The sequence below is a fragment of the Cervus elaphus genome, chromosome 18 (genome assembly GCF_910594005.1).
Source record: "Cervus elaphus chromosome 18, mCerEla1.1, whole genome shotgun sequence".
In the NCBI taxonomy this organism is placed as follows: Eukaryota; Metazoa; Chordata; class Mammalia; order Artiodactyla; family Cervidae; genus Cervus; species Cervus elaphus.
Window position 1 is genome coordinate 94,336,573 of NC_057832.1, and position 25,015 is coordinate 94,361,587.

The 25,015-nt window shown below is 37.0% G+C and overlaps 1 protein-coding gene across 1 annotated transcript in view; it reads right to left on the reverse strand.

Annotated features, from left to right (window-relative positions):
* The window catches only part of IQUB (IQ motif and ubiquitin domain containing), a 73,435-nt gene that overhangs the window by 6,843 nt on the left and 41,577 nt on the right, over window positions 1-25,015 (reverse strand). Inside the window, exons 8-11 of the mRNA XM_043873144.1 lie at window positions 22,516-22,691; window positions 12,126-12,296; window positions 7,255-7,431; window positions 458-706 (exon numbers count right to left, since the gene is read on the reverse strand). Coding sequence (XP_043729079.1) covers window positions 458-706; window positions 7,255-7,431; window positions 12,126-12,296; window positions 22,516-22,691 — 773 coding nt within the window. The remainder of the gene's footprint in view (window positions 1-457; window positions 707-7,254; window positions 7,432-12,125; window positions 12,297-22,515; window positions 22,692-25,015) is intronic.

Genomic DNA, 25,015 nt, shown 5'->3' on the forward strand with positions numbered 1-25,015 from the left:
TTCCAACATGCTAATTTTACCTTACATTTATATGGTATTAAGTACTTTCTAAAATTCATTAGTAACTTTCAGCTTATCCTCAGGGTTACTTGCAGATCATTTTATTCCCATTTTAGAAATTAGGAAATTAAGACGTGAAAAAGAATAAGCAATTCATTTAGTGTTATTAAAAACTTCATTGTTTTAGTGAAAAAAAAAGAGGGAAAGGGGGGAAATGAAATAACTGCTTATAAACTTTTTAAAAATTTAAACCATATTAGCTACAGCTCTTGAAATGACTTTTTATCAAGAGGACTGCATATATAAACTTAGGACTGCCAGAGGGGCAAGCTTCAGAAAGAATAAACACAGGAAGAAGAACCATTATTTTAAAAGGCTTGGATGGGAAAGCAGAAATCTTTTCTGTAAAATCAATGAACAGGTTTCATCCGTGATTGGCAACATTTACTCATCATACCTGTATCAGGAAAGCAATTTCAGAATCATCTTCATAATCAGCTTCTGAACAGTAGAGCCGTTGAAGTAAACATTTGTATTTTAAATATGATTCTCGTTTTCGACTCTCATTGTCAAGGTTAATGCACTGACGGCATTGGTAAATGCGGTGTGAGGTGGATGATATAGGAAACTCTGCAGAAGGCAAATAGAGCTGGCAACTGTGGCAAAAGTAAATTTTCTTATAGAACTTCAATGGGTCCTGAGGGACCTAAACAATTAAAAATAAAGAAAGAAAAGTTTAATAGCCAGGCCAAACGTTAATGGCTAACTTATCTTAGAATAAGAAAAATATTTGGTTAATTTTAAAGTTATATTTTTCCCCTAACTTCTACTCTATGCAAAATTTAAATTTCAAGTCATATTCATTCACTCTGTCAAAATGTTAAAAATCTATTGTTCATCAACTTTTAGATACATGTGGTAAAATCACCTAGAAAATTAACTGGCTGAAAAAAATGAGTAGGTAGAGGCTTTGAGTTGCAATAGTAAGAAAACCTTCCAAAAAGAAGGGGGAAAAAGTCCTTTGACACTTATTTTTAAGAAGAATTTAGATTTTTGGTGCTATTCTGTATTAATTTTTCTTACAGGCAGTATATAAATTCATATATAAATAAAAGCCCATTAAAACAAGTGTTCTCCATTCACTCCAACTTCATACTAAATTTAGGTTGGTATTCATCAGTGTTCAAACTTTGAAACTCTGCATTATATAGTAGTTCTATTTCTAATTTTTTGAGGAACCTCCATAATGGCGGTACCAAATTACATTTCCACTAACAGTACACAAGGATTCCCTTTTTTCCACATCCTTGCCAATACTTGTTATCTTCTGTTATTTTAATAATAGACATTTTAACATTGAGGGGGTGATATTTCATTTTGGTTTTGATTTGCATTGTCATTAGTGATAATGAGTGACAATTTTTCATATACATGTTAACTATTTGTATGTCTTCTTCAGGAAAATGTTTGTTTAGGTCCTTTGCCCATTTTTAAATTGGATTAAAATTATTTTGCTATTGAGTTGTACAAGTTGTTTTGGATATTACCTCATCTGATACACTAATTAAAAGTACTCTTACTCAAAGATGCTATCTGAGTCTTCTTTTTTTCTGGTGGAAGGTCTTATATTTATTAGATTTTTTAAGTATTGAAATATATAGTTGATGTACAATATTATGTTAGTTTCAGATGTTCTACACAATGATTTGACAAAATGATTTGGTGAGAACTGCCAATACCATGTTGAATAAAAGTGGCAAGAGTGGGTATCCTTTTCTTGTTCCTGATGATAGAGGAAATGCTTTCAGCTTTCTACTATTGAGTATGATGTTGGCTGTAGGTTTGTCATATATGGCCTTTATTATGTTGAGGTGTGTTCCCTCTATACCCACTTTGTTGAGAAATTTTAATCACAAATAAACATTGTAGACTGTCAAAACTTTTTCTGCATCTACTGAAATGATCATATAATTTTCATTCTTCAATTTGTTAATGTGGTATATGATACTGATTTGCAGTGTTGAAACATTCTTGCATCCCAGAGATGCCTCTCTTGATCACGGTGCATGATCCTTTTAGTGTGTTGTTGAATTCAGTTTGCTAGCCTTTTGTTGAGGACTTATGCATGCATGTTCATCAGTGATATTTGTGTGTAATTTTCTGTGATGTCTTTGCCTGGTTTCAGTATCACGGTGATGCTGGCCTCAAAGAGTGAGTTTGGAAATATTCTTTCCCCTTCAGCTTTTTGGAGTAGTTTGGGAAGGATAAATGCTAATTCTTTAAATGTTTAGCACCATTTCCTGTGAAGCAGTCTGGTCATGAGCTTTTGTTTGTTGGGAATTTTTGATTACTGATCCAATTTCATTACTGGTAATTGGTCTGTTCATTATTTTTATTTCTTCCAGATTCATTCTTGGGAGACTATATATTTGTAAGATTTTATCTATCTCTTCTAGTTTGTCCATTTTATTGGTGTATAAACTGTTCATAATAATCTCTTATAATCCTCTATATTTCTGTAGTGTTGGTTGTAACTTTATTTCCTTTTTTATTTCTGATTTTATTGACTTGGTACCTCAATTTTTCTTAATGAGTCTGTCTAAAGGTTAATCAATGTTGTTTATCTTTTCAAAGAACTAGCTCTTAGATTTATTGATATTAATCTCTATTTTATTTATTTCTGTTCTGATTTGTATTATTTCTTTCCTTCTACTAATTTTGTGTTTTGTTTGTTCTTCTTTTTCTAGTTTGCATAGGTGTAATGTTAGGTGGCTTATTCTGCAATTTTTCTTATTTCCTGAAGTAGGTTTGTATCACTATCAATGTTCTTCTTAGAACTACTTTTACTGCATCTCATTAATTTTGGATCATCGTCTTTTCGTTTTTATTTGTCACCAGGTATTTTTTTAATTTTCTGTTTGATTTATTCAGTGAACCATTGGTCATTTAGTACACATTGCTTAACCTCCCAATGTTTGTGTTTTTTGCAGTTTTTTTTTTCTTGTAGCTGATTTCTATTCTCATACCATTGTGGTTTGAAAAGATGATTGATAGATTTCAGTCTTCTTAAATTTATTGAGACTTGTTTTGTGGCCTAGCATGAAATCTAGACTGGAGAATGTTCCATGAGCACTTGAAAGGATTGCGTATTTCACTGCTTTTGGATGGAATGTTTCATATACATATTTGGTCTGAAATGTCATATAAGGCCACTGTTTCCTTATTGATTTTCTGTTTCAATGATCTGTCCATTGATGGAAGTGGGGTGTTAAAATCACCTACTATTATTGTGCTACTGTCAATTTTTTCCTTTATGTTTGTTGCATCTCCTTTATATATTTAGCTACTCCTGGTTTGATACATATATATTTATAATTGTTATCTTCTTATTGGATTTATCACTTTATAATTATGTAATGTCCTTCTTTGTCTTAGCACAGTCTCTGTTTTAAAGTCTATCTTGTCCCTGGTGGCTCAGACATTAAAGAATCCGCCTGCAATGGAGGAGACCTGGGTTTGATCCCTGGGTTGGGAAGATCCCCTGGAGGAAGGGGATGGCAACCCACTCCAGTACTCTTGCCTGGAGAATCCCCACGGACAGAGGAGCCTGGCAGGCTACAGTCCATGGGGTCACGAAGAGTCGGACACGACTGAGCGACTAAGCACAACTAAGCATGCACCCCAGTTTCCTTCTTGCTTTCATTTGCATGGAATATCCTTTTCCAACCCTTCACTCTAGTCTGTCTGTCTCTTTAGATCTGAAGAAAGTCTCCTGTAGGCAATATATACATGGTTCTTGTATTTTTTTATCCATTCGGTCATTCTATGTCTTCTATTTGGAGCATTTAGTCCATTTACATTTAAAGAAATTATTGATAGGGATGTACTTATAACCATTTTGTTTATTGTTTTCTGGTTGGTTTATAGTTTTTCATTATTGTTTTTGTTGCTCCTTTCTTCTTTTGTTCCCTTCCTCTTATGATTAGATGACTTTCTTTAGTGTTGTGGTTGGATTTTTCTCTTTTGTGTGTATATCTATTACAGGTTTTTGGCTTGTGGTTACCATGAGGTTAATATACAACAACATATATCATTTTTAAGTTGATGTTCCCTTAAGTTCAAACATGTTCTAATATCCCTGTATTTTTATTCCCCCAGCCACCACTGCCATTTTTAATATTTCTGACATTATATTTTACATCTTTTGTTTTTTGTATCCCTTTATTACTTATTGTGGATAAATGATTTTACTACTTTTGTCTTTTAACCTTCCTACTAGCTGTCTAAGAGGTTGATCTACTATCTTTACTGTATGTTTGCCTTTACTAATAAGATCTTTGCTTTCATAATTTTCTTATTTCTAGCTGTAGTCTTTTCTGCTTAGAGTAGTCCTTTAAAACTTCTTGTACAGGTGGTTTAGTGATGCTGAATTATTTAAGTTTTGGTTGTTAGTAAAACTCTATCTCCCTTTCAAATCTGAATGATAGCCTTGCCAGGTAGAGTATTCTTGATGGTAGTTTTTTTTTCCCCCCTTTTTTCACTTTGAATACATTATGCCAATCCTTTCTGGCCTGCAAAGTTTCTGTTGAAAAGTCAGCTGATAGTCTTAAGAGTTTCCTTGTACACTACTAGTTGCTTTTCTCTTTTTCTTTTGAATGGAACCTTTTTTTTTTTTTTGAGCAGTAGGTCTCAACAGTGTACTTAAAATATTAACATTAACTAAACCATGGTTGGAAAAAGATGTGCTGTTATATAAACTCTGTTGTTCCATTTACAGAGCACAGGCAGAATAGCTTGGTAATAAATCTTAAGGGCCCTAGTATTTTCAGAATAGTAAATGAGCACTGGCTTAAACTTAAACTCACCAGCTGCATTAGCCCCTAACAAGAGAGTCAGTCTGTCCTTTAAGGCTTTGAAGCTAGGAATTTGACTTCTCTCTAGCTATGCAAGTCCTAGCTGTCATCTTCTTCCAGTATAAGGCCATCTCATCTATACTAAAAATCTATTGTGTAGTGTAGCCATCTTCATTAATTATCTTGACAAGATCTTCTGGATAACTTGTTGCTTCTATATGAGCACTTGCACTTGTACGTGTATGTTATGGAGAGCTTCTTTCCCTAAATCTCATGAACCAACCGCTGTGAGCTTCAGACTTTTCTTCTGCAGCTTTCTTACCTCTCTCAGCCTTCAAGAAAATGAAGAGCATTAGGGCCTTGCTCTGGACCAAGCTTTGGCTTATGGAAATGCTATGGTAGGTCTGATCTTCTATCCAGACCACTCAAACTCTCTCCATACCAGCAACAGGGCTGTTTCAATTTCTTATCACTCATGTGTTCACTGGAGTAGCACTTTTAATTTCCTGCAAGAACTTGTCCTTTGCATTCACAAGTTGGCTAACTGGTGCAAGAGGCTTAGCTTTTGGCCTATTCTCATTAAGTTTAATCATTTCCAGCTTTTGATTTAAAGGGAGAGGTGTGCAACTCTTCTTTTCACTTAAACCCTTAGAGGCTATTGTAAGGTTATTAACTTGCCTAATTTCAATAACGTTATGTCTCAAGGAATAGGGGTTGTCTGAGGAGAGGAAGAGAGAAGGAAGCACCACCAGTTGGTAGAGCAGTCAGAATACACACATCAATTAAATTTGCTGTCTTATATGAGCAAGGTTTATGAAGTCCCAAAACAATTATAATAGCAAGATCAAAGGTCAATGACCACAAATCACTGTAACAAACATAGTAAACATGAGAAAGTCTGAAACATTCTAAGAATTACCAAAATGTGGCTCAGAGACACAAAGTGAGCAAAAGCTGTTGGAAAAATTGTGCCAATAGATTTGCTCAGTGAAGGGTTGTCACAATCTTCAATTTGTTTTAAAAAAAGAAAGAAAGAAAAACAGCATCTGCAAAGTTCAATAAGGTGAAGTGCAATAAAACATGGTATGCTTATACATATTATATGATTCCATTTATAGGACAGGGTTAGGTATAACTACAGAAATAAAATGCTGAATGTTTGTCAAGGGTTAGGCATCCAGGGGAAGGACTGATTACAAAGTAGCAGAATGAGGGAATTTCAGGGAGGTGAAAAGACTATTTTATCTTGATTGTGCTATTGGCTGTTGATTACACAACACTGCATTTGTCAAAACTTATCAAAAACATTGGATTTTACCAAAGGTAAATTTAAAAAGTGAATAAAATAGTATAATGTTATGTGAATGGATAGAACATTGAATTCTATTATACTACTGCAAGCATATGAAAATTGTGTAAGTCCATAAAAGACTAAAAGGTAGCTTGGAAAAATAGAACAATGATAAATAATTTGATGGTCAACTTTTCTCTTGAACTTTTGTTATATTTTTCTCTTGAACTTTTGTTATATTTTAAAGTTCTCCTGCAATATAATTAAGTTTCAAAAATTCATTAAAAGAAAGAATATAAAAATTAAACAATTTTACTTTTTCTGTAAGTTTCTACTGAGATTTTTGCTTATGTTAAGCAAAATAGATGTTTGGTCAGCTTCTTAAATTATTAGAGATTATTTCTCTAAAAATAATCATTGGAACAACACTATTAATATTTCAAACTCTTTAATAAGCCCCTCAAAAAATTTACTAAAGGTGTTTTATATAGTCTTGCAATGTAAGAAGGCAAAGTTTTTAGAAAGAAAAATCTCCAAAGACAGCTAAGCATATTGGAGTTGGAAAAAGCAATTTAAATCAAATACATATTACATTTGAAGTTCTTGCAGGATATCTATGTGAATCAGTTCAGTAATAATTATAACTATGTGGTAGGTATTATAAAGGGACACAAAGGTGAGTGTAGAATCTCAGAAATGAAGAGTTTAACTCTCTCTGAGGCCTAATGAAGAAGAGTACATGTGAACTGAGTCCTAAAAAATAAAGAGGAGCTGGCTAGCCAAAGTCAGGGACAACATTCCAGGAGGAAGCAACAGAATGTGCAAAAGCTTGAAAGTGTGAGAGATTGTGAGGTATTCAATATAGTACAGTATTCAACTGGACACTTTATCCGGAGAGTAGGAGAGAATTCAAGGTTGGAAATACAAACAGAAAATGTTAAATGGTTCATTTATCAAAATAAAAAATATCATTCAAAGAAAATTTAATAAATAAGATGATCTTCCACATGGACCCCTAGTAAAGTACTAAAGCAAAATTTGAATATACCTCATTTTACTATAGCATAGAATTCTAATAAAGGAATACAGGGGGGAAAAAAGGTAGAGTACCTTAAGGTGTCTTGCGACTTCTGGATTAAACAGAGGTGTTTTTATGTAATGAAAAAAGAGTGTTGCGATCCTTTTTCTGAGTCCTTCCAGATTCTGATGTTTGACTCCTCTCATCATAAGGTCAACCTCCCTGTCAATCAATTCTAGGATTTCCTGAGTCAGCTTACATTCATGTTCCTGTGTAAAATACACACACATATGTTCTGTAGAATACTAAATATCATCAAGTTAGTTTTTAAAGTTATCACCAAACAAGCTAAAACTAGATTCCAAAAGTACACTAATATAAATAGAGATGAAAGTGAAAGTGAAAGTCTCTCAATCACGTCCAACTCACTGCGACCCCATATATAGTCCATGGATCTCCAGGCCAGAATACTGGAGTGGGTAGCTGTTCCCTTCAGGGGATCTTCCCAACCCAGGGACTGAACCCAGGTCTCTCGCATTGCAGGTGGATTCTTTATCAGCTGAACCACCAGGAAATCCAATAAGTATAGATGGATAACACTAATTTGGAAAAGAAGCTGACATTATCTAGAAGAATTTAAGATATCCATAATATACAACCCAGCAATTCTACTCAAGTGCTTTAAAGAAATGTGCATGGAGTCATTGTTCAAACCAGTTCAAAATCAGAAATAACCAAATATCCATAAATAAATTGATTACATAAATAAGTGAAAAAGTAGGTGGCTCAGATGTTAAAGAATCCACCTACAATATAGGTTCAACCCCTGGGTCAGGAAGATCCCATGGAGAAGGGAATGGCTACCCATTTCACTTTTCTTGCATGGAGAATTCCATGAACAGAGAAGCCTGGTCGGTTCACAAAGAGTCAGACACAACTGAGTGACTGTGAGCGATTAACACTTTTGGTTCATACAATAAAGTATTATCTATACAGAAATGAATTAACTAGAGCTATATACAATAACAAGTTTAAATCTTACAAATTAATGTTTAGCAAATGAAGCAAGGCACAAAATAATACTTACTGTCTCATTCCATTTAAATAAAATTCAAAAATAAGCAACACAACAGTATATCGCTTAGAGATTTATCAATTCAGTTCAGTCGCTCAGTCATGTCCAACTCTTTGCGACCCCATGAACCGCAGCACACCAGGCCTCCCTGTCCATCACCAACTCCCAGAGTTTACCCAAACTCATGTCCATTGAGTTGGTGATGGCATCCAACCGTCTCATCCTCTGTCGTTCCCTTCTCCTCCTGCCCTTAATCTTTCCCAGCATCAGGTCTTTTCAAATGAGTCAGCACTTCGCATCAGGTGGCCAAAGTACTGGAGTTTCATCTTCAACATCAGTCCTTCCAAAGAGCACTCAGGACTGATCTCCTTTACGATGGACTGGCTGGATCTCCTTGCAGTCCAAGGGACTCTCAAGAGTCTTCTCCAACACCACAGTTCAAAAGCATCAATTGTTCAGCGCTCAGCTTTCTTCATAGTCCAACTCTCACATCCCTACATGACTACTGGAAAAACCATAGCCTTGACTAGATGGACCTCTGTTGACAAAGTAATATCTCTGCCTCTTAATATTGTGTCTAGGTTGGTCATAACTTTCCTTCCATGGAGTATTCGTCTTAATTTCATGGCTGCAATCACCATCTGCAGTGATTTTGGAGCCCAGAAAAATAAAGCCAGCCACTGTTTCCACTGTTTCTCCATCTATTTGCCATGAAGTGATGGGACCGGATGCCATGATCTTAGTTTTCTGAATGTTGAGCTTTAAGCCAACTTTTTGACTCTCCTCTTTCACTTTCATCAAGAGGCTCTTTAGTTCCTCTTCACTTTCTGCCATAAGGGTGGTGTCATCTGCATATCTGAGGTTATTGATATTTCTCCCTGCAATCTTGTTTCCAGCTTGCGCTTCATCCAGCCCAGCATTTCTCATGATGTACTCTGCATAGAAGTTAAACAAGCAGGGTGACAATACACAGCCTTGACGTACTCCTTTCCCTATTTGGAACCAGTCTGTTGTTCCATGTCCAGTTCTAACTGTTGCTTCCTGACCTGCATATAGGTTTCTCAAGAGGCAGGTCAGGTGGTCTGGTATTCCCATCTCCTTCAGAATTTCCCACAGGTTATGGTGATCCACATAGTCAAAGGCTTTGGCATAGTCAATAAAGCAGAATTAGATGTTTTTCTGGAACTCTCTTGCTTTTTCGATGATCCAGCAGATGTTAGCAATTTGATCTCTGGTTCTGCCTTTTCTAAAACCAGCTTGAACATCTGGAAGTTCACAGTTCACGTATTGCTGAAGCCTGGCTTGGAGAATTTTGAGCATTACTTTACTAGCGTGTGAGATGAGTGCAACTGTGCGGTAGTTTGAGCATTCTTTGGTATTGCCTATCTTTGGGATTGGGATGAAAACTGACCTTTTCCAGTGCTGTGGCTACTGCTGAGTTTTCCAAATTTGCTGACATATTGAGTGCAGCACTTTCACAGTATCATCTTTTACGATTTGAAATAGCTCAACTGGAATTCCATCATCTCCACTAGCTTTGTTCCTAGTGATGCTTCTTAAGGCCCACTTGATTTCACATTCCAGGATGTCTGGCTCTAGGTGAGTGGTCACACCATCGTGATTATCTGGGTCATGAAGATCTTTTTTGTACAGTTCTTTTGTGTATTCTTGCCACCTCTTCTTAATATCTTCTGCTTCTATTAGGTCCATACCATTTCTGTCCTTTATTGAGCCCATCTTTGCATGAAATGTTCCCTTGGTATCTCTAATTTTCTTGAAGAGATCTCTAGTCCTTCCCATTCTATTGTTTGGTAACTATGAACAAAAATCAAGGAAATGACTACCATGAAAGTAAGTATGGGACTTCTCTGGTGGTCCAGTGGTTGAGAATCTGCCTGCCAATGCAGGGGACACTGTCTTGATCCTTGGTCCAGGCAGATTCCACAAATTGCAGAGCAAGTACACCCATGCACTTAGAGCCTATGTTCCTCAACAAAAGAAGTCACTGTAATGGAAGCCTCACACCTGAACTAGAGAGTATCCCCTGCTTGCTGCAACTAGAGAAAGCCTGCGTGCAGCAACAAAGATCCAGAGCAACTAGAAATAAATAAACAATATTTAAAAAAAAAAAAAAGAAAGAAAGCATGGTAATTACTTTTAGAGGATGAGAAGGTAAACTGAAAATATGAAGAGAAAGGGAGATGCTGACAAAGTCCTGTTTTGGGCCCAGGAGGGTGGCAACAGGGTTGGTAGTTTTACATTTGCAGATATATACTTGATATGTTTATTTCTGTATATTTATATAGTTCACTATCATTTTAAATAAAATAATTGAAATGATTGAATAAGAAAGGCCAAATAAGAGTTAAGTGATTAAAGTAGAAGTATTTAAAAGTAATAAAATAGAATCAAGTTGCTCCAACTTCCCAAGAGGGACTACAAGAAACATAGTTTGAATGAAGGAATCAGAAGGTAAAGTCAGTAATTATAAAATAATGCTCTTCTTTTTTTTTTAATGCATACTTGGTATGGCTAATAAAAGGATCTGCATCGGTGGTCTTTGAGAGCCCATTGCAATGACCTGGAATGATTTTAAAAAATCTTAACATTGCTATCACACTTGAGGGTCCAACTGACCTGTTCTGAAATGGGGTCTAGATATCATTCCTATTAATTTATTCTCATATTCTCTCTCCCCATTTCTCTATATAATTCTTTATCTCTTTCAAGCTATCCAGATGATTCTAATGTATATTCAAGTTCAAGATTCACTGGTCTGTATGAGCTACTGTCATCAAAATAATACTTCTTATTTATTGAGGGCTCTCTATTTGTAAACATTGAGACATACAAATTATATATTTTATTTATATTGTATATACAGATGTATATATAAGTATATACACAGGTATATATTTATATCCTCAAAGCAACTAACTTTACAGATAACAATAGTTTCAGAAATACTCAATAACTTATCTAAGGTTGTACAGCCACAATAAATAGGATCAGAATTTGAGTTATTCTTAAAGGCCTTGATCCTCCATCAAGTATCGTTCAGTAAATGTGTATGTGGTTATGTTAGGTTAAATGTATTAAGATATGCACAACTTATCTTTTATGAGTCTGTCCTCTGACTCTTTTAATTAACCAGCTAATGGTCCTAATTACATCAGGTAAGAGGATTTCTACTGTACTCCCTACCTGAACTCTCTTTTTTCCAGTCTGGTCATTTTATTGCCCTCTAGAGATATCATGTTTATTTCCTACCTCTGAACCTACTGCTTCTCCTTCTCCTCCTAACTATCTCTAACTTCAAAGGCATAGTTACAAGACACACATCTCTGTAAAGGCAGCCAATAACCTAATTGAGTTCATGCCTTTGCTTTCAAGATGGGCAGTAATGTGAAAGAACTATGGAGACTGACCTTCCAATCAGAACCATTTACTCAACTACTTAATGTGCCTTAAATCAATAACTGATAAGGAAAAAGAAATAAAAATACTTATACAAATGCTGCTTTAAAATGGATAAAAATAAAATTTTCATCACAAGTGTCAGAATATATGGACAATAATTGCTGTTTTATTGAGCATTAATCTCATGCTATATATATATCTGCATTCATTTCAAAAAGAGACATTTATATTTAGGCTATTCACTGTGTGATATTTACATTAGTATGTATCATATAGTTTGAGAACTTTTAGATAAGTACTGATGCATAAACCATATTCTCCCCAAATTGTACCCAAATGATATATTGTTGACAAAATAAGATTAATAATTTATTATCTTTATAATTACTTAATAGAAAACATTTATTTTAGTATTCAATATTTTTACTGACAATGTGACACCCAAAAACTAAGAGAAAGTTAATGTACCTTTACTGTATGTTTAAGCGTTAAGAGTACATCCAGCCTCTCATCCTGAGAGACATTCTTCAGCATGATGCAGTTATAGATGTTCTGCAGCTCTCTGGCTCTGATGGTAAATTGTGTATCCAACTCAATTATTTTGCCATCAAATCTTCTCCACGTCTTTGGAGCTGAACACTTAAAAATAATATTATAACGATCAGTTAATTAAAGTTTCAAAAATAACTTTATTCCGTCTACTGTAAGTTAACCTTATCATCGGGTGATTTAGGAATAAAAAATATCACTAAAACTTTGTTGTTCAGTCACTAAGTCGGCTCTGACTAGAAAATTAATTAAAGAATTTGTAGACCACGGGAAAGTAAAACAATTTAGGGGAAAAAATATCAGAGAGCTTCAGTCTACAGAAGTGCAAATATTTTCTCAAGATTCAGAATTTGCTACTAATTTGTACTAACTAGTATGATCGCTGGGTTTCCCTGGTGGCTCAGTGGTAAAGGATCTGCCTGCTAATGTAGGAGATGCAGGAGGCTCAGGTCCGATCCCTGGGTCCGGAAGATGCCCTGGGGGAGGAAATGGCAACCCACACTAGTACTCATGCCTAGGAAATGCCATGGACAGAGCAGCCTGGTGGGCTACAGTCCATAGGGTTGCAAAAGGGTTGGATGTGACTGAGTGACTAAACAACAACAAAGTATGATGGTTAGCTTGATGGATTTCCCTTGGGAAAAGCATGCTATTTAGAACGCTAAAAAGATAACCTACTTGGTTCAATTATATTGAATTGGATGAATGTGCCTTGACAATTGAGAACAACCTTTGTGGAACAATTGTTACAATCATCAAAGTGTTAGACCTACAACTACAGTGAAATGGAACTCAGTTATGGTTCTGTTTCCCATAAAAATAAATCCATAACAAGTTCACAGTTCTTTACAAAGCAGATGTCCACAGTAAAACATCTGTATTTAGCTACGTTAGCAGTGCTTTGGCCCCTGCCTCCCTGATGATCGGTAAGATTCTCACTTTCTATTTCCAGATCTGGCTTGGTGCATCTCAACCTAGCCCACCTCCTGAACTGAGGCTCAAAGATGGAGTTAATCTGCCCTGAAGCTCATACAGGCAGTCCTACTCTAAGAATTCAGAGACAGGAAATAGTGAGTCCTCAGCTGACTCAGGACACCAACAGAATATTTAGAGACTATGTTTGCCAGTGCTTTGGTTCCCTCCTGCCAAGACTACCAAAACTTTAAGAGAAGATTTGTTGACCTAGAAAGAGCACAGTGAAAACTCAGTGACTCTTCTACTTTAATGTATAAAGCTGCTGAGTTTCTTTCCCTGATTATAATTTATCAAAAAAGGCGACTATGTTGACCAGAACTTCTAGCCGTTCAATGCTGTATTTTTTGTAGACTGATAATTTGAGGCCTGGGAGACCTGTAGTTCAATTTATGCCATACTTGCAAGCATTTCAATCTCAGATTTGATACAGTTTAAAGCTTAAAGAGAAGCCCACATATTGGAACAAATCATCAGGAATGTAGAATAGCCAGATAGAGAAACTATACAAGCCTGTATTTATTTAGTATGACAACAGTATGAGGAATTCTTAGTTACAGCCTCAATTTACCTTTTTGTTTTTTACATTTCATATTAGCTCAATTACATTGAAAACTATCAAACTACTATTTAACAACAAATGTATTTGATATGTTTTCAAAGTAATGGCATCATTTTCTGATCAAAGGTAAAGTGGATGTTGTGCAGAGCTAGGAATCTTCATTAGAAACTTTAGATCCTCAGTTCTAGTTTTAATCTAGCAAATGAAAAGCTGCAGCTCTCTGATTAATTTCTATTTTTAGAGCATAAATCTAATATTAAATAATGTAAAGTTAATTATCAGACTGATAAATTAATAAGATTTATTAAGATTATAAGAGGGAAATAGCTCAATAAAAATATTTTATGATTTAATTAATATCACTTGGAAATTTTAAAAATATATTGTTTTCATGGATATACTCTTGTTTGGGGTAGATCTCAGAGTGTTATTGAAATCTAGTATTTATTGCAAAGCTCTTTTTGAAACTTCTAAGGAATAAGCAATCTTAGGATACATTTCATACAGTAATCTTCTAAAGTCTAAAGCCTTAATCTGCAGAGTTTTCCTCAGGGAAATGCTATTAAATGTAATTTCTTTTCTTTTCTTCCAGTAATGTGAACAATACCTTCAGCTCTGCAGGCTGATAAGTTATTTCATTTGTAATAATCCAAGTATAATAACCTTTTAATGAAATGCTTAGTTCATCTACTCTATTGTGCTTCTTCTTAGCTGTGGTATTGATTTAATTCTACCTTTCCTCCAAGTTCTTGGTCCCATCTAAGATACTACAATATAGTAATACCCTGTATTTTTCCAAAAATATTCAACATCAAATCCTTTCTACCCTTCAATTTTTAACATAAATCCTCTTTTTTGTAAAGATCCTTAACTACTGTGGTATGAAATCACTGAAATCACTATTATCCAAAGTTCTATTGTATTTGTTAAAAACAAACACACAAACACACACACAGTATATGCAGTATCTATATTTCAATAACTCAGGGCAATGCAATTTGGGTCCAAATAGTTCTATAATTATTTTGTTTGCTAATTCTATTTTCCTTACAGATTATAAGAAATAAGTTTCTTATGTAGTTTTATGTATTTCACAGGGCCTACAATTTTCACTCATTCATTCAAGAAATATTTACTGTGTTTATTGTATATTATTCCATGTACTAGGTAGCAAGTAGATAAATTCCAACTTCATGAACTCCAATCTAATGGCATAGAAAAATTTAAAAATAATTGAAATAAAAGTTGATTATGCTTCTGACGCAGGTAAACAGGTAACTTCGAGTTGATATGAAGCACTTAACTGGTGAAAAGAAAATAATATTTAACATAAAACTGAAAAATAACTAAGAATTAGCCAGATTAAAAGTAAACTGAGTGATACAATCAAAGAGTCCTAGATTCGAAGTTTGAGTTCCCTAGTGTCAACACTGAAAAGATATTTTTTTAAAAAATCTGTTTGGCAAAGTTGTTTTGATATTTGGATGTATTTCTGTCAACATGGATAACATGGTCTTCAGGTCTAAGCTTTTTTGATTTCAGTCTTTAAGGTAATTTTTTTATTACTCTGAGGCAGGAAAATGTCAACTTTGCTTACTTCTCTTTTCTATTTTTTTTTTTTAATTCTGTGGCTTTAATAACAGATGTACAATAGTCATGTTCTTAAATTGCTTCAGAAAACAAGAGCATAATAAATTCCATTTAGGTACCAACAGATGAGACAGCATAGATTCTGGAGGAGAGAAATGGAAGAACAGCAGGAAGACACACTCTGAGGACGGGAAGTGGGGAGATAACAAAAACCTTGAGAGCAGCAAGCTTCCACCAAAGAGAAGAAATGATTGCACTAAGAGAGCAGGTCTTTTCTTTCCCCTAAATTAATACTCTAGTCCCTCAGGGCACACATTAAGAGTAACACTAACTCCCAGAGCTACTGGGTAGTGATCAACTTTTCTTTTACACAGCTAAGGGATTTTGTTCATCCACAGAGGACACCCCTGTGTACTGTGGTGCTGAGAGAGAGGAAAAGAGCTGGTTGCATTTTTCCATCCCATTAGCTGCTGGCCACCTGAGTAAGGAGAAAAACAAAACTAAGTGACACAGTTAACACAGATTGCAGTTTTTTAGCTTGTGATTGTGAGACACGGTATGTGAATCAGAGAGATTCAAAGAAATAAATGGTCCTGACCCCAGGGAAAACCTCTTGCAGAAATTCAAATTCAAATTGTCTCTTTACACAGTTTCAGTAAGCAGCACCCAAGATATATTAGAAACTGGTTGATGATTTTTCTTTAAAATTTCTTGACCTGAATTTCTTCACCTCTGTCAATTTGCGAGTTTTTAACATCTGACAACCTATGGCTGTCAATGGGATAAAATTAGACTGTTTAAATAATGCTTCAAAAATCTTAAAGGGTTAAATAGATTAACCCTTTTATGGAGAATATAGGCTTAGTATAGAACCCCTAATAACTGATTAGTTCAGTGCTTTTATTGGACTAATTCAAAACAATAATCATTCATTACTCAAGAGAAATTGTGTCCTTGATAAAATATAAACATTAATTCAATATACTACATAATACTTAGACACATTGAAATTAAACTAAAACCAAACCATAAAATATCATTTTCCAAAGTTATTTCCAAATTATAGGAAAGTAAATATTCTCTTTATATATCTATATATTATGGCATGAAATGTGGATCTTAAAATCCACATCATGGCCCTTGTTGTTAGTATTCACATTTCAAAACACTCTGACCTGGTCAAGCCTTAAGGATTAATTCAAGCTATTTTTTTCTTAGCAATCAAAAAAACCTATAGAATAAGTTACTTCAAGTTTTATGAAATCAGTGCTGACTCCTCCTGAATACTTATTAGAGACATTGCCAGGCATGGGTAGGGTGGGGTGGGAAGAGGCAGACAGGCATGAAAAGGAAGAGAACTGGTATCGGAATTTATAACAAAGGACTAACCATAAAATCTACCTTAACTGTTTTCTACGATGTTCATTACAGCATCATATACAAAAAGGTAATTTAAATTAATTTTGTATTAGAGTAACAAAGATTTCACAGTTTACTATAGAGGTTAAAAGCAGGCCAAAAGCCACCATTAGTCAATATTTTTAGAGAATGGAGGAATTATGTTATCTCATCGAATGAGGACTGATTTCAAGTGTAGTTGTTCCAGTCCATGGTTGTATTTGTCTTGCCCTGTGTAACATTTTGGTCAAAACTGAGGAAAAATTCTCTTATATCCACTAAAACATCCATTTCTTCTGAGACTTAGCCTGGAGATTGGTGAGATTAAGTGGTTTATCAGCTGGGGTAACCATAGGTTCAGAACCCCAATTCTAAAACCTCCAACCCACAAAAAACCTTTTTTGTGATTTCTACAAGTTCTTGTGGCCAACATTTTCATTCTTTTTGCAATCTTCTGATCTTGCACCTTTGTGTGTTGCCCTGAATCAGTCTGGATGCTAAGGCCTAGTCATTTCTCTTGTTCTTTTTCCTCTTACTGAAAAAAAAGAAAGAAAGAATCCTCTTGCACTAAACACTTCTATTAGTTAGTGCTATAATTAATGAAATTACAGAAGCCACACTCTGCCCCACTGACCTCTAACGGTGTCTTCCCCTTCCTTCTCTCCAGCAACACTCAAGGACCTCAATGTTTCTGGCACGATTACCTGGCAATTCTTCCTATACTCAGGATCATTCAGGGTCTCAGATTTCACCCTTAAACTAATCAACATATTTACCAAACAAGAAAACAAAACAAATGACAACAAAATAATGTCTTCTTCACAGGAATTCTCAGGAATAAAATGTCCACATCTCATCTTTTTGGGAGAAATTTAAAGAACTTCTAGATCTGATAGAGTGCCTGATGAACTATGGACAGAGGTTCATGACATTGTACAGGAGACAGGAATCAAGACCATCCTCAAGAAAAAGAAATGCAAAAAAGCAAAATGACTATATGAGGAGGCCTTACAAATAGCTGTGTAAAGAAGGGAAGCAAAAAGCAAAGGAGAAAAGGAAAGATATACCCATTTGAATGCAAAGTTCCAAAGAATAGCAAGGAGAGATAAGAAAGCCTTCCTCAGTGATCAAAGCAAAGAAATAGAGGAAAACAACAAATGGGAAAGACTAGAGATCTCTTCAAGAAAATTAAAGAGATACCAAGGGAACATTTCATGCAAAGATGGGCTCAATAAAGGACAGAAATGGTATGGACCTAATAGAAGTAGAAGATATTAAGAAGAGGTGGCAAGAATACACAGAAGAACTGTACAAAAAACATCTTCACAACCCAGATAATCACGATGCTGTGATCACTCACCTAGAGCCAGACATCCTGGAATGTGAAGTCAAGTGGGCCTTAGAAAGCATCACTACGAACAAAGCTAGTGGAGGTGATGGAATTCCAGTTGAGCTATTTCAAACCCTGAAAGGTGATGCTGTGAAAGTGCTGCACTCAATATGTCAGCAAATTTGGAAAACTCAGCAGTAGCCACAGCACTGGAAAAGGTCAGTTTTCATTCCAATCCCAAAGAAAGGTAACACCAAAGAATGCTCAAACTACTGCACAATTGCACTCATCTCACATGCTAGTAAAGTAATGCTCAAAATTCTCCAAGCCACGCTTCAGCAATATGTGAACTGTGAACTTCCATGTTCAAGTGGTTTTAGAAAAGGCAGAGGAACCAGAGATCAAATTGCCAACATCTCCTGGATCATCAAAAAAGCAAGAGAGTTCCAGAAAAACATCTATTTCTGCTTTATTGACTATGCCAAAGCCTTTGACTGTGTGGATCACCATAACCTGTGGAAAATTCTGAAGGAGACGGGAATACCAGACCACCTGACCTGCCTCTTGAGAAATCTGTATGCAGGTCAGGAAGCAACAGTTAGAACAGGACATGGAACGACAGACTGGTCCCAAATAGGAAAAGGAGTGCGTCAATGCTGTATATTGTCACCCTGTTTGTTTAACTTATATGCAGAGTACATCATGAGAAATGCTGGGCTGTAAGAAGTGTAAGCTGGAATCAAGATTGCCAGGAGAAATATCAATAACCTCAGATATGCAGATGACACCACCCTTATGGCAGAAAGTGAAGAAGAACTAAAGAGCCTCTTGATGAAAGTGAAAGAGGAGAGTCAAAAAGTTGGCTTAAAGCTCAACATTCAGAAAACTAAGCTCATGGCATCTGGTCCCATCACCTCATGGCAAATAGATGGGGAAACAGTGGAAACAATGGCTGACTTTATTTTTCTGGGCTCTAAAATCACTGCAGATGGTGATTGCAGCCATGAAATTAAAAGACACGTACTCCTTGGAAGGAGAGTTATGACCAAGCTAGACAGCATATTAAAAAGCAGAGACATTACTTTGCCAACAAAGGTCCATCTAGTCAAGGCTATGGTTTTTCCAGTGGTCATGTATGGATGTGAGAATTGGACTATAAAGAAGGCTGAGCGCTGAAGAATTGATGCTTTTGAACTGTGGTGTTGGAGAAGACTCTTTAGAGTCCCTTGGAAACAGCAAGGAGATCCATCCAGTCCATCGTAAAGGAGATCAGTCCTGGGTGTTCATTGGAAGGACTGATGTTGAAGCTGAGGCTCCAATACTTTGGCCACCTGATGCGAAGAAGAGCTGACTCATTTGAAAAGACCCTGATGCTGGGAAAGATTGAGGGCAGGAGGAGAAGGGGACGACAGAGGATGAGATGGTTGGATGGCATCATCGACTCATGGACATGGGTTTGGGCAGAATCTGAGAGTTGGTGATGGACAGGGAGGCCTGGCGTGCTGCGGTCCATGGAGCTGCAAGGAGTCGGAAACGAATGAGCGACTGAACTGAAATGGAAAGAACTTCTTAGCTATACTTGACAACAGAAGTAACCATCATCAACTTGCTCCAGAAGCACTTTTATATGTTGGGACTTGATCTCCCTCTGGACTCTCTATACTTCAAAACATGTTTAGAGATTTTGCTAGACATGAGGTTGGAATTTGGGGGTGGGGTGAGGGGTATAAAGGCATAATAAGAATAAACATTGTATAAGTATTTACAAGAAGAATTTAAAACAGCCAAAGGAAACAAAGCAGCAGATAAAGCACAAGCAGGAAATCCAGCACAAGGTTCAGTCCTAAACAAGGCAGGTAAGTGCCACCCTCTTCCCGGTCCACTGGCACCTCAGAGGCCTCCAGCTCTTTCTTGAGCCCTGGGTTCATGCTGCCCTCTGACAGTTAACAATCAGATACATAAAGAACACAGTGCCCAGTGATGAAGTTGGATTCAACAAAAAGCAACTTGCTAAAAGGAATTATGTTTAGTTCAAAATATGACTCAGGAGAAGTGTGAATATTATGGCTTCCATACAGTAGGACTCATCGTTTCTAGAATGAAGATATTTAAGCATTTGAAATGATAGCATATACACTGCATATTTTCTTATGGTACCTGAAATATAAAATTACAAAAGCAGCATTTCTGTTCCTTATTTTTCCTCCCTACCTTCCTCCACAAGCACTTATTGATACTCTATGATGAGCACTGAGCTAGGATATGAGAATACGGAGATAAAAGATATAGCTCTTGCCTTAAGAAGTTCAGAATCCAGGAGGATTCAGACATAATCCTCATGATAAAACTGACCACTATGCACTAAGACAGAAGTGAAACAAAGTCTTATGAAGGTATATGCAAGCAAGTGTTCTAAGTCTCTTCTGTCCATGGGATTCTCCAGGCAAGAATACTGGAGTGGGTTGTCATTTCCTTCTCCAGGGCATCTTCCCAACCCCGGGATAGAACATGTGTCTCTTATGTCTCCTGCATTGGCAGATGGATTTTTCACTCTAGTGCCACTGGGGAAGCCCCTGAAGGTATACAGTACAGGCTAGAGTAAGAGAGTCAGGAGTCCTTTTTGGAAGCAGGGGTATCTGAGCTTGTTTTGAAGGTGAGTAGCTGGTTACTGAGGGAGGAAGGAAAGGATGCTACATGCAGAGGCCACAGCAGAAGCTAAAGCACTGGGAGCATGTGGTTTTTCTGTGAACGTGCAACTGAGGGTAACTGGAACAGTCTGGCTGTGGTGCATGAGCAGGGATGATGGGATGGGTCAAGTGTGCCAAGAATTGACTAAAAAAGTCCTGTTCCCAGAGGGCAGGGGAGGAGCTGTGTGGGATGAGGTCCCTATGGCAGCAATATGGAAGATGGCGGAGGGAATTAGGAAGTGAACCTGGAGGTTGAAAGCCTCATTTGGGGACATAAAGGAATCCAGATGGGAAGGAAACCCAGATCCAATTAAATCAGTGTCCAGCTCTCACACCCAAGTTGAGACCTTCTCATGACAGCCTCCCAGGGAGAGAGAGGGAAGCAGGAAAGCTGAGGTGCTCCATAACATCTCCTCAGAAGCTTCCCACCCTCTCGAGTTCCAGCAGGTGCACAAGGCATTCCACCAAGACTCACGTTAGCTGCAGTTCAAGTCTTTGCCTACACAGCCTATTTGTAGACATGCAAGGTCATCAATGTGTCATGGCAGAGCCACCTGCCTGTAGGCAGTGGTAGGCAGTTTGTAAGGAAGAAGTAAAGAATTGAGGCAGTGATTAAACTAACAGAACAGAGAGGATGGTGGCTAAGTAGGACATCAAGAATAATGCCCAGGTTTCTGCCTGAAGTAATTTAAGTGCATGATGAAACATTCATGGAGATAAACTATGTGAGTGCTACAGAATAGGAGCCTCAGTTTGGAGGTGCGGGGATGAGGAATGGTAAGACGAGATGAAGCAGGGGTTGACATCTCAGCTTGAGTTGTACTGTGGGACATCCAAGGAGCAAGAGAGTAGGCAATTCAGTACGGGATTTGCAAGCTCCTAAGAGAGTTCTGGCCTGAAACTAGGGAGCTCCAGGATGCAGGTCGGAGTTAAAGCACAAGAAAAACTGAGATCAAACAGGAGCGTGTACAAGATGAGTAGGAGGCATTTATAATATCAAAAATTATGGTTTTTAAAAATAAATGTTCTCAAATAACAACAATCGCATAACTATTAGAATCATTACCGGCAAATATTTTAAAGAACTCCATCCCTTTTCTTCTTGTGGCTGGATAGGCTTTTAATTGTTTGGAGAGATCAAGCTGATAAAAGGAAATTGGTCACTATGGCAACAGGCTGTGCAATATCAAAGAGGCAGTTTTACCACAAAAGGGTAATTACTTTAGTTTTTCCCTTAATTGTATGTTTTCATGGTTTTCAATAATCATATATCCTTTTGGTTAGAAATTTTCAGTCAGTTAATGACCTGATAAGCAAAAGCAGAAACACTAAGCCATAGCTCTTTGCCCAGGTGGCTTACTATGGGCACCACAGATCCATACATTCTGTGACTGCTATAGTCTACATTTCAGTGGGGTGTGCAATTCACCTAATTTCTATAGGCAGCCTAAGTCTAAATGAACAGTCACAAGGTGTCTCCATGTTTTCCTTCAAGGCCAAAGCTCTTTTGTTAAGAACATGTTAATTTCATGTTACTTATCAATCATTATTCTAGGCTGCAGTGAAATTCTAAAGCTGTATAAGAAAAGAAGAAAATTTATACAAAATTTCAATAATTTCAAAATTATACAAAATTTCAAAAATTATGTCACCAAAAATACTAAACAAAACTCATGAAAATTCTTACAATGTAATTGTCTTCTTTAGTTCATTATTCTATATTTTTAAACTCAGGACACATTCATATTTAAATAATGTTACTTCACTAACCTTATCCAAAAAACTTTGTATCTCTGCTTCCTGGTTCTCTGTGTAAGTGATACATCTGTGTCTCCCAATGGAAGCAATTATCTGCGTCTCTTTTTCCAGAAGTTCACACAAAGCAGCTTTCCTTTCAGCTCCAGTGAAAGACCTGTTAATGCGTGTGAGTTCTTCTTGTCGCCAGACTACAGGGATAACATGAAAGACTCTTGAGTTTTTAAACACCCACATCTTTACAGAGCATTTTTTACTATCACATCCTCACAAGCAGTATTTTATTTTTATATCAACTTAAATAAAATTATACACAAATAGCATCACTCATATTGTACACCTGATACATGAAAAAACAGGACGAAATGGAAGCTGAGACAAAGCAATAAAAGTAGGGTCAAGCAAACAGAAGCCGTAAGACAGCAGCACAGATGATGCCAGATTATGCCTCCAGGTAAGCACACACACCCCCAGTATTGGGAAAAAGACGGCCTGGATTTAAAGCAGCCATGAATGCGTCCTGCTCAGCTTCCCTCTAAGAGAACGACTGTAGCTAGGAGGCCAGGTGGCTGACAGCACCAGCTACGCCATTTCAGATCTGCAACCATGTTGGGGCAGAGGCCAACTCTTCTCACGAAGCTGTCAGTCAAAAAGAAAGAACCGCGGGAGAAGAAGGGCCTGGCCATGGCTGCCTAACAGTAGCCTCCTCTGTGGCCAGTTATTATATCGGAGCTGACCACCTGGCTGGCTCAGACTGCCTCAGAGTTCTGTCTGTCTGAGGATCGCCATCCCGCATCCTTCCTCATTCCCTCTCTCAACTTTCACACGTGTCAACTCATATCTCAATCTGAAGACTCTGTCTTTCCCTGCTCTCCCTTCCCTTTATCTTTACTTCAAACTCCATCCTGGTGTCTGCTTCTGCCAGCACCCAAATTGACAGTTTTATGTAGAATTGTTGACTTCAATTGTTTTCTTCATTACTAGCACTTTTAGTACCATTTTCCATCTCTTTACAAAATCCTAATTGTATCAGCAAATGTTATAAAATAATTACATTTACACCTAACTCAAACCAATGAATTAAGTTAAAATAATATTTACAACATTTTAAAGTGTGGGTTTGAGGACTTCCCTGGTGGCTCACTAAGTAAAAAGCAAACCTGCAAAGCAGGGTTTGATCCCTGGGTTAGAAAGATTCCCTGGAGAAGGAAATGGCAACCCACTGCAGTATTCTTGCCTGGGAAATCCCATGGATAGATACTTTGGTGGGCTATAGTTCATGGGGACACAAGAGTTGGACATGACTTAGCGTTGGACACCACCAAAGAGTTGTTGTTGTTATCCAGTCCCTCAGTTGTGTACGATTTTTTGCAACCACATGGACTGCAGCACGCCAGGCTTCCCTGTCCTTCACCATCTCCCAGAGTTTGCTCTGACTCATGTTCATTGAGTTGGTGATACCATCCAATTATCTCATCCTCTGTCGTCCCCTTCTCCTCCAGCCCTCAATCTTTCCTAACATCAGGGTCTTTTCAAATGAGTCAGTTCTTCACATCAGGTGACTGAAGTATTGGAGCTTCAGCTTCAGCATGTCCTTCCAATGAATATTCAGAGTTGATTTCCTTTAGGATTGACTGGTTTGATCTCCTTGCCGTACAAGGGACTCCAAGAGTCTTCAATACCACAGTTCAAAGGCATCAATTCTTCAGCATCTGTTTCTTTATGGTCCACCTCTCATATCCATACATGACTAACAGAAAAACCATAGCTTTGACTATACTTTGTTGGCAAAATAATGTCTCTGCTTTTTAATACACTGTCTAGGTTTGTCATACCTTTTCTTCCAAGGAGCAAGCGTCTTTTAATTTCATGGTTGCAGTCACCATCTGCAGTGATTTTGGAGCCCCTCCAAAATAAAGTCTCTCACTGTTTCCCCATCTATTTGCCATGAAGTGATGGGACCGGATGCCATGATCTTAGTTTTCTGAATGTTGAGCTTTAAGCCAGCTTCTTCACTCTCCTCTTTCATCTTCATCAAAAGACTCTTTAGTTCCTTTTTGCTTTCTGCCAAAGGATGGTGTCATCTGCATATCTGTGGTTATTAATATTTCTCCCTGCAATCTTAATTCCACCTTGTGCTTCATCCAGCCCAGCATTTCACGTGATGTACTCTTCATGTAAGTTAAATTAGTAGGGTGACAATATACAGCCTTGACATACTCCTTTCCCAATGTGGAACCAGTCTGTTGTTCCATGTCTGGTTCTAACTGTTGCTTCTTGACCTGCATACGGGTTTCTCAGGAGGCAGGTAAGGTGGTCCAGTATTCCCATCTCTTTAAGAATGTTTCACAGTTTGTTATGATCCACACATTCAAAATCTTTAGCTTAGTCAGTGAAGCAGAAGTAGGTGTTTTTCTGGAATTCTCTTGCTTTCTCTATGATCCAGTAGACGTTGGCAATTTGCTCTCTGGTTCCTCTGCCATGTCTAAATCCAGCTTGTACACTGGGAAGTTCT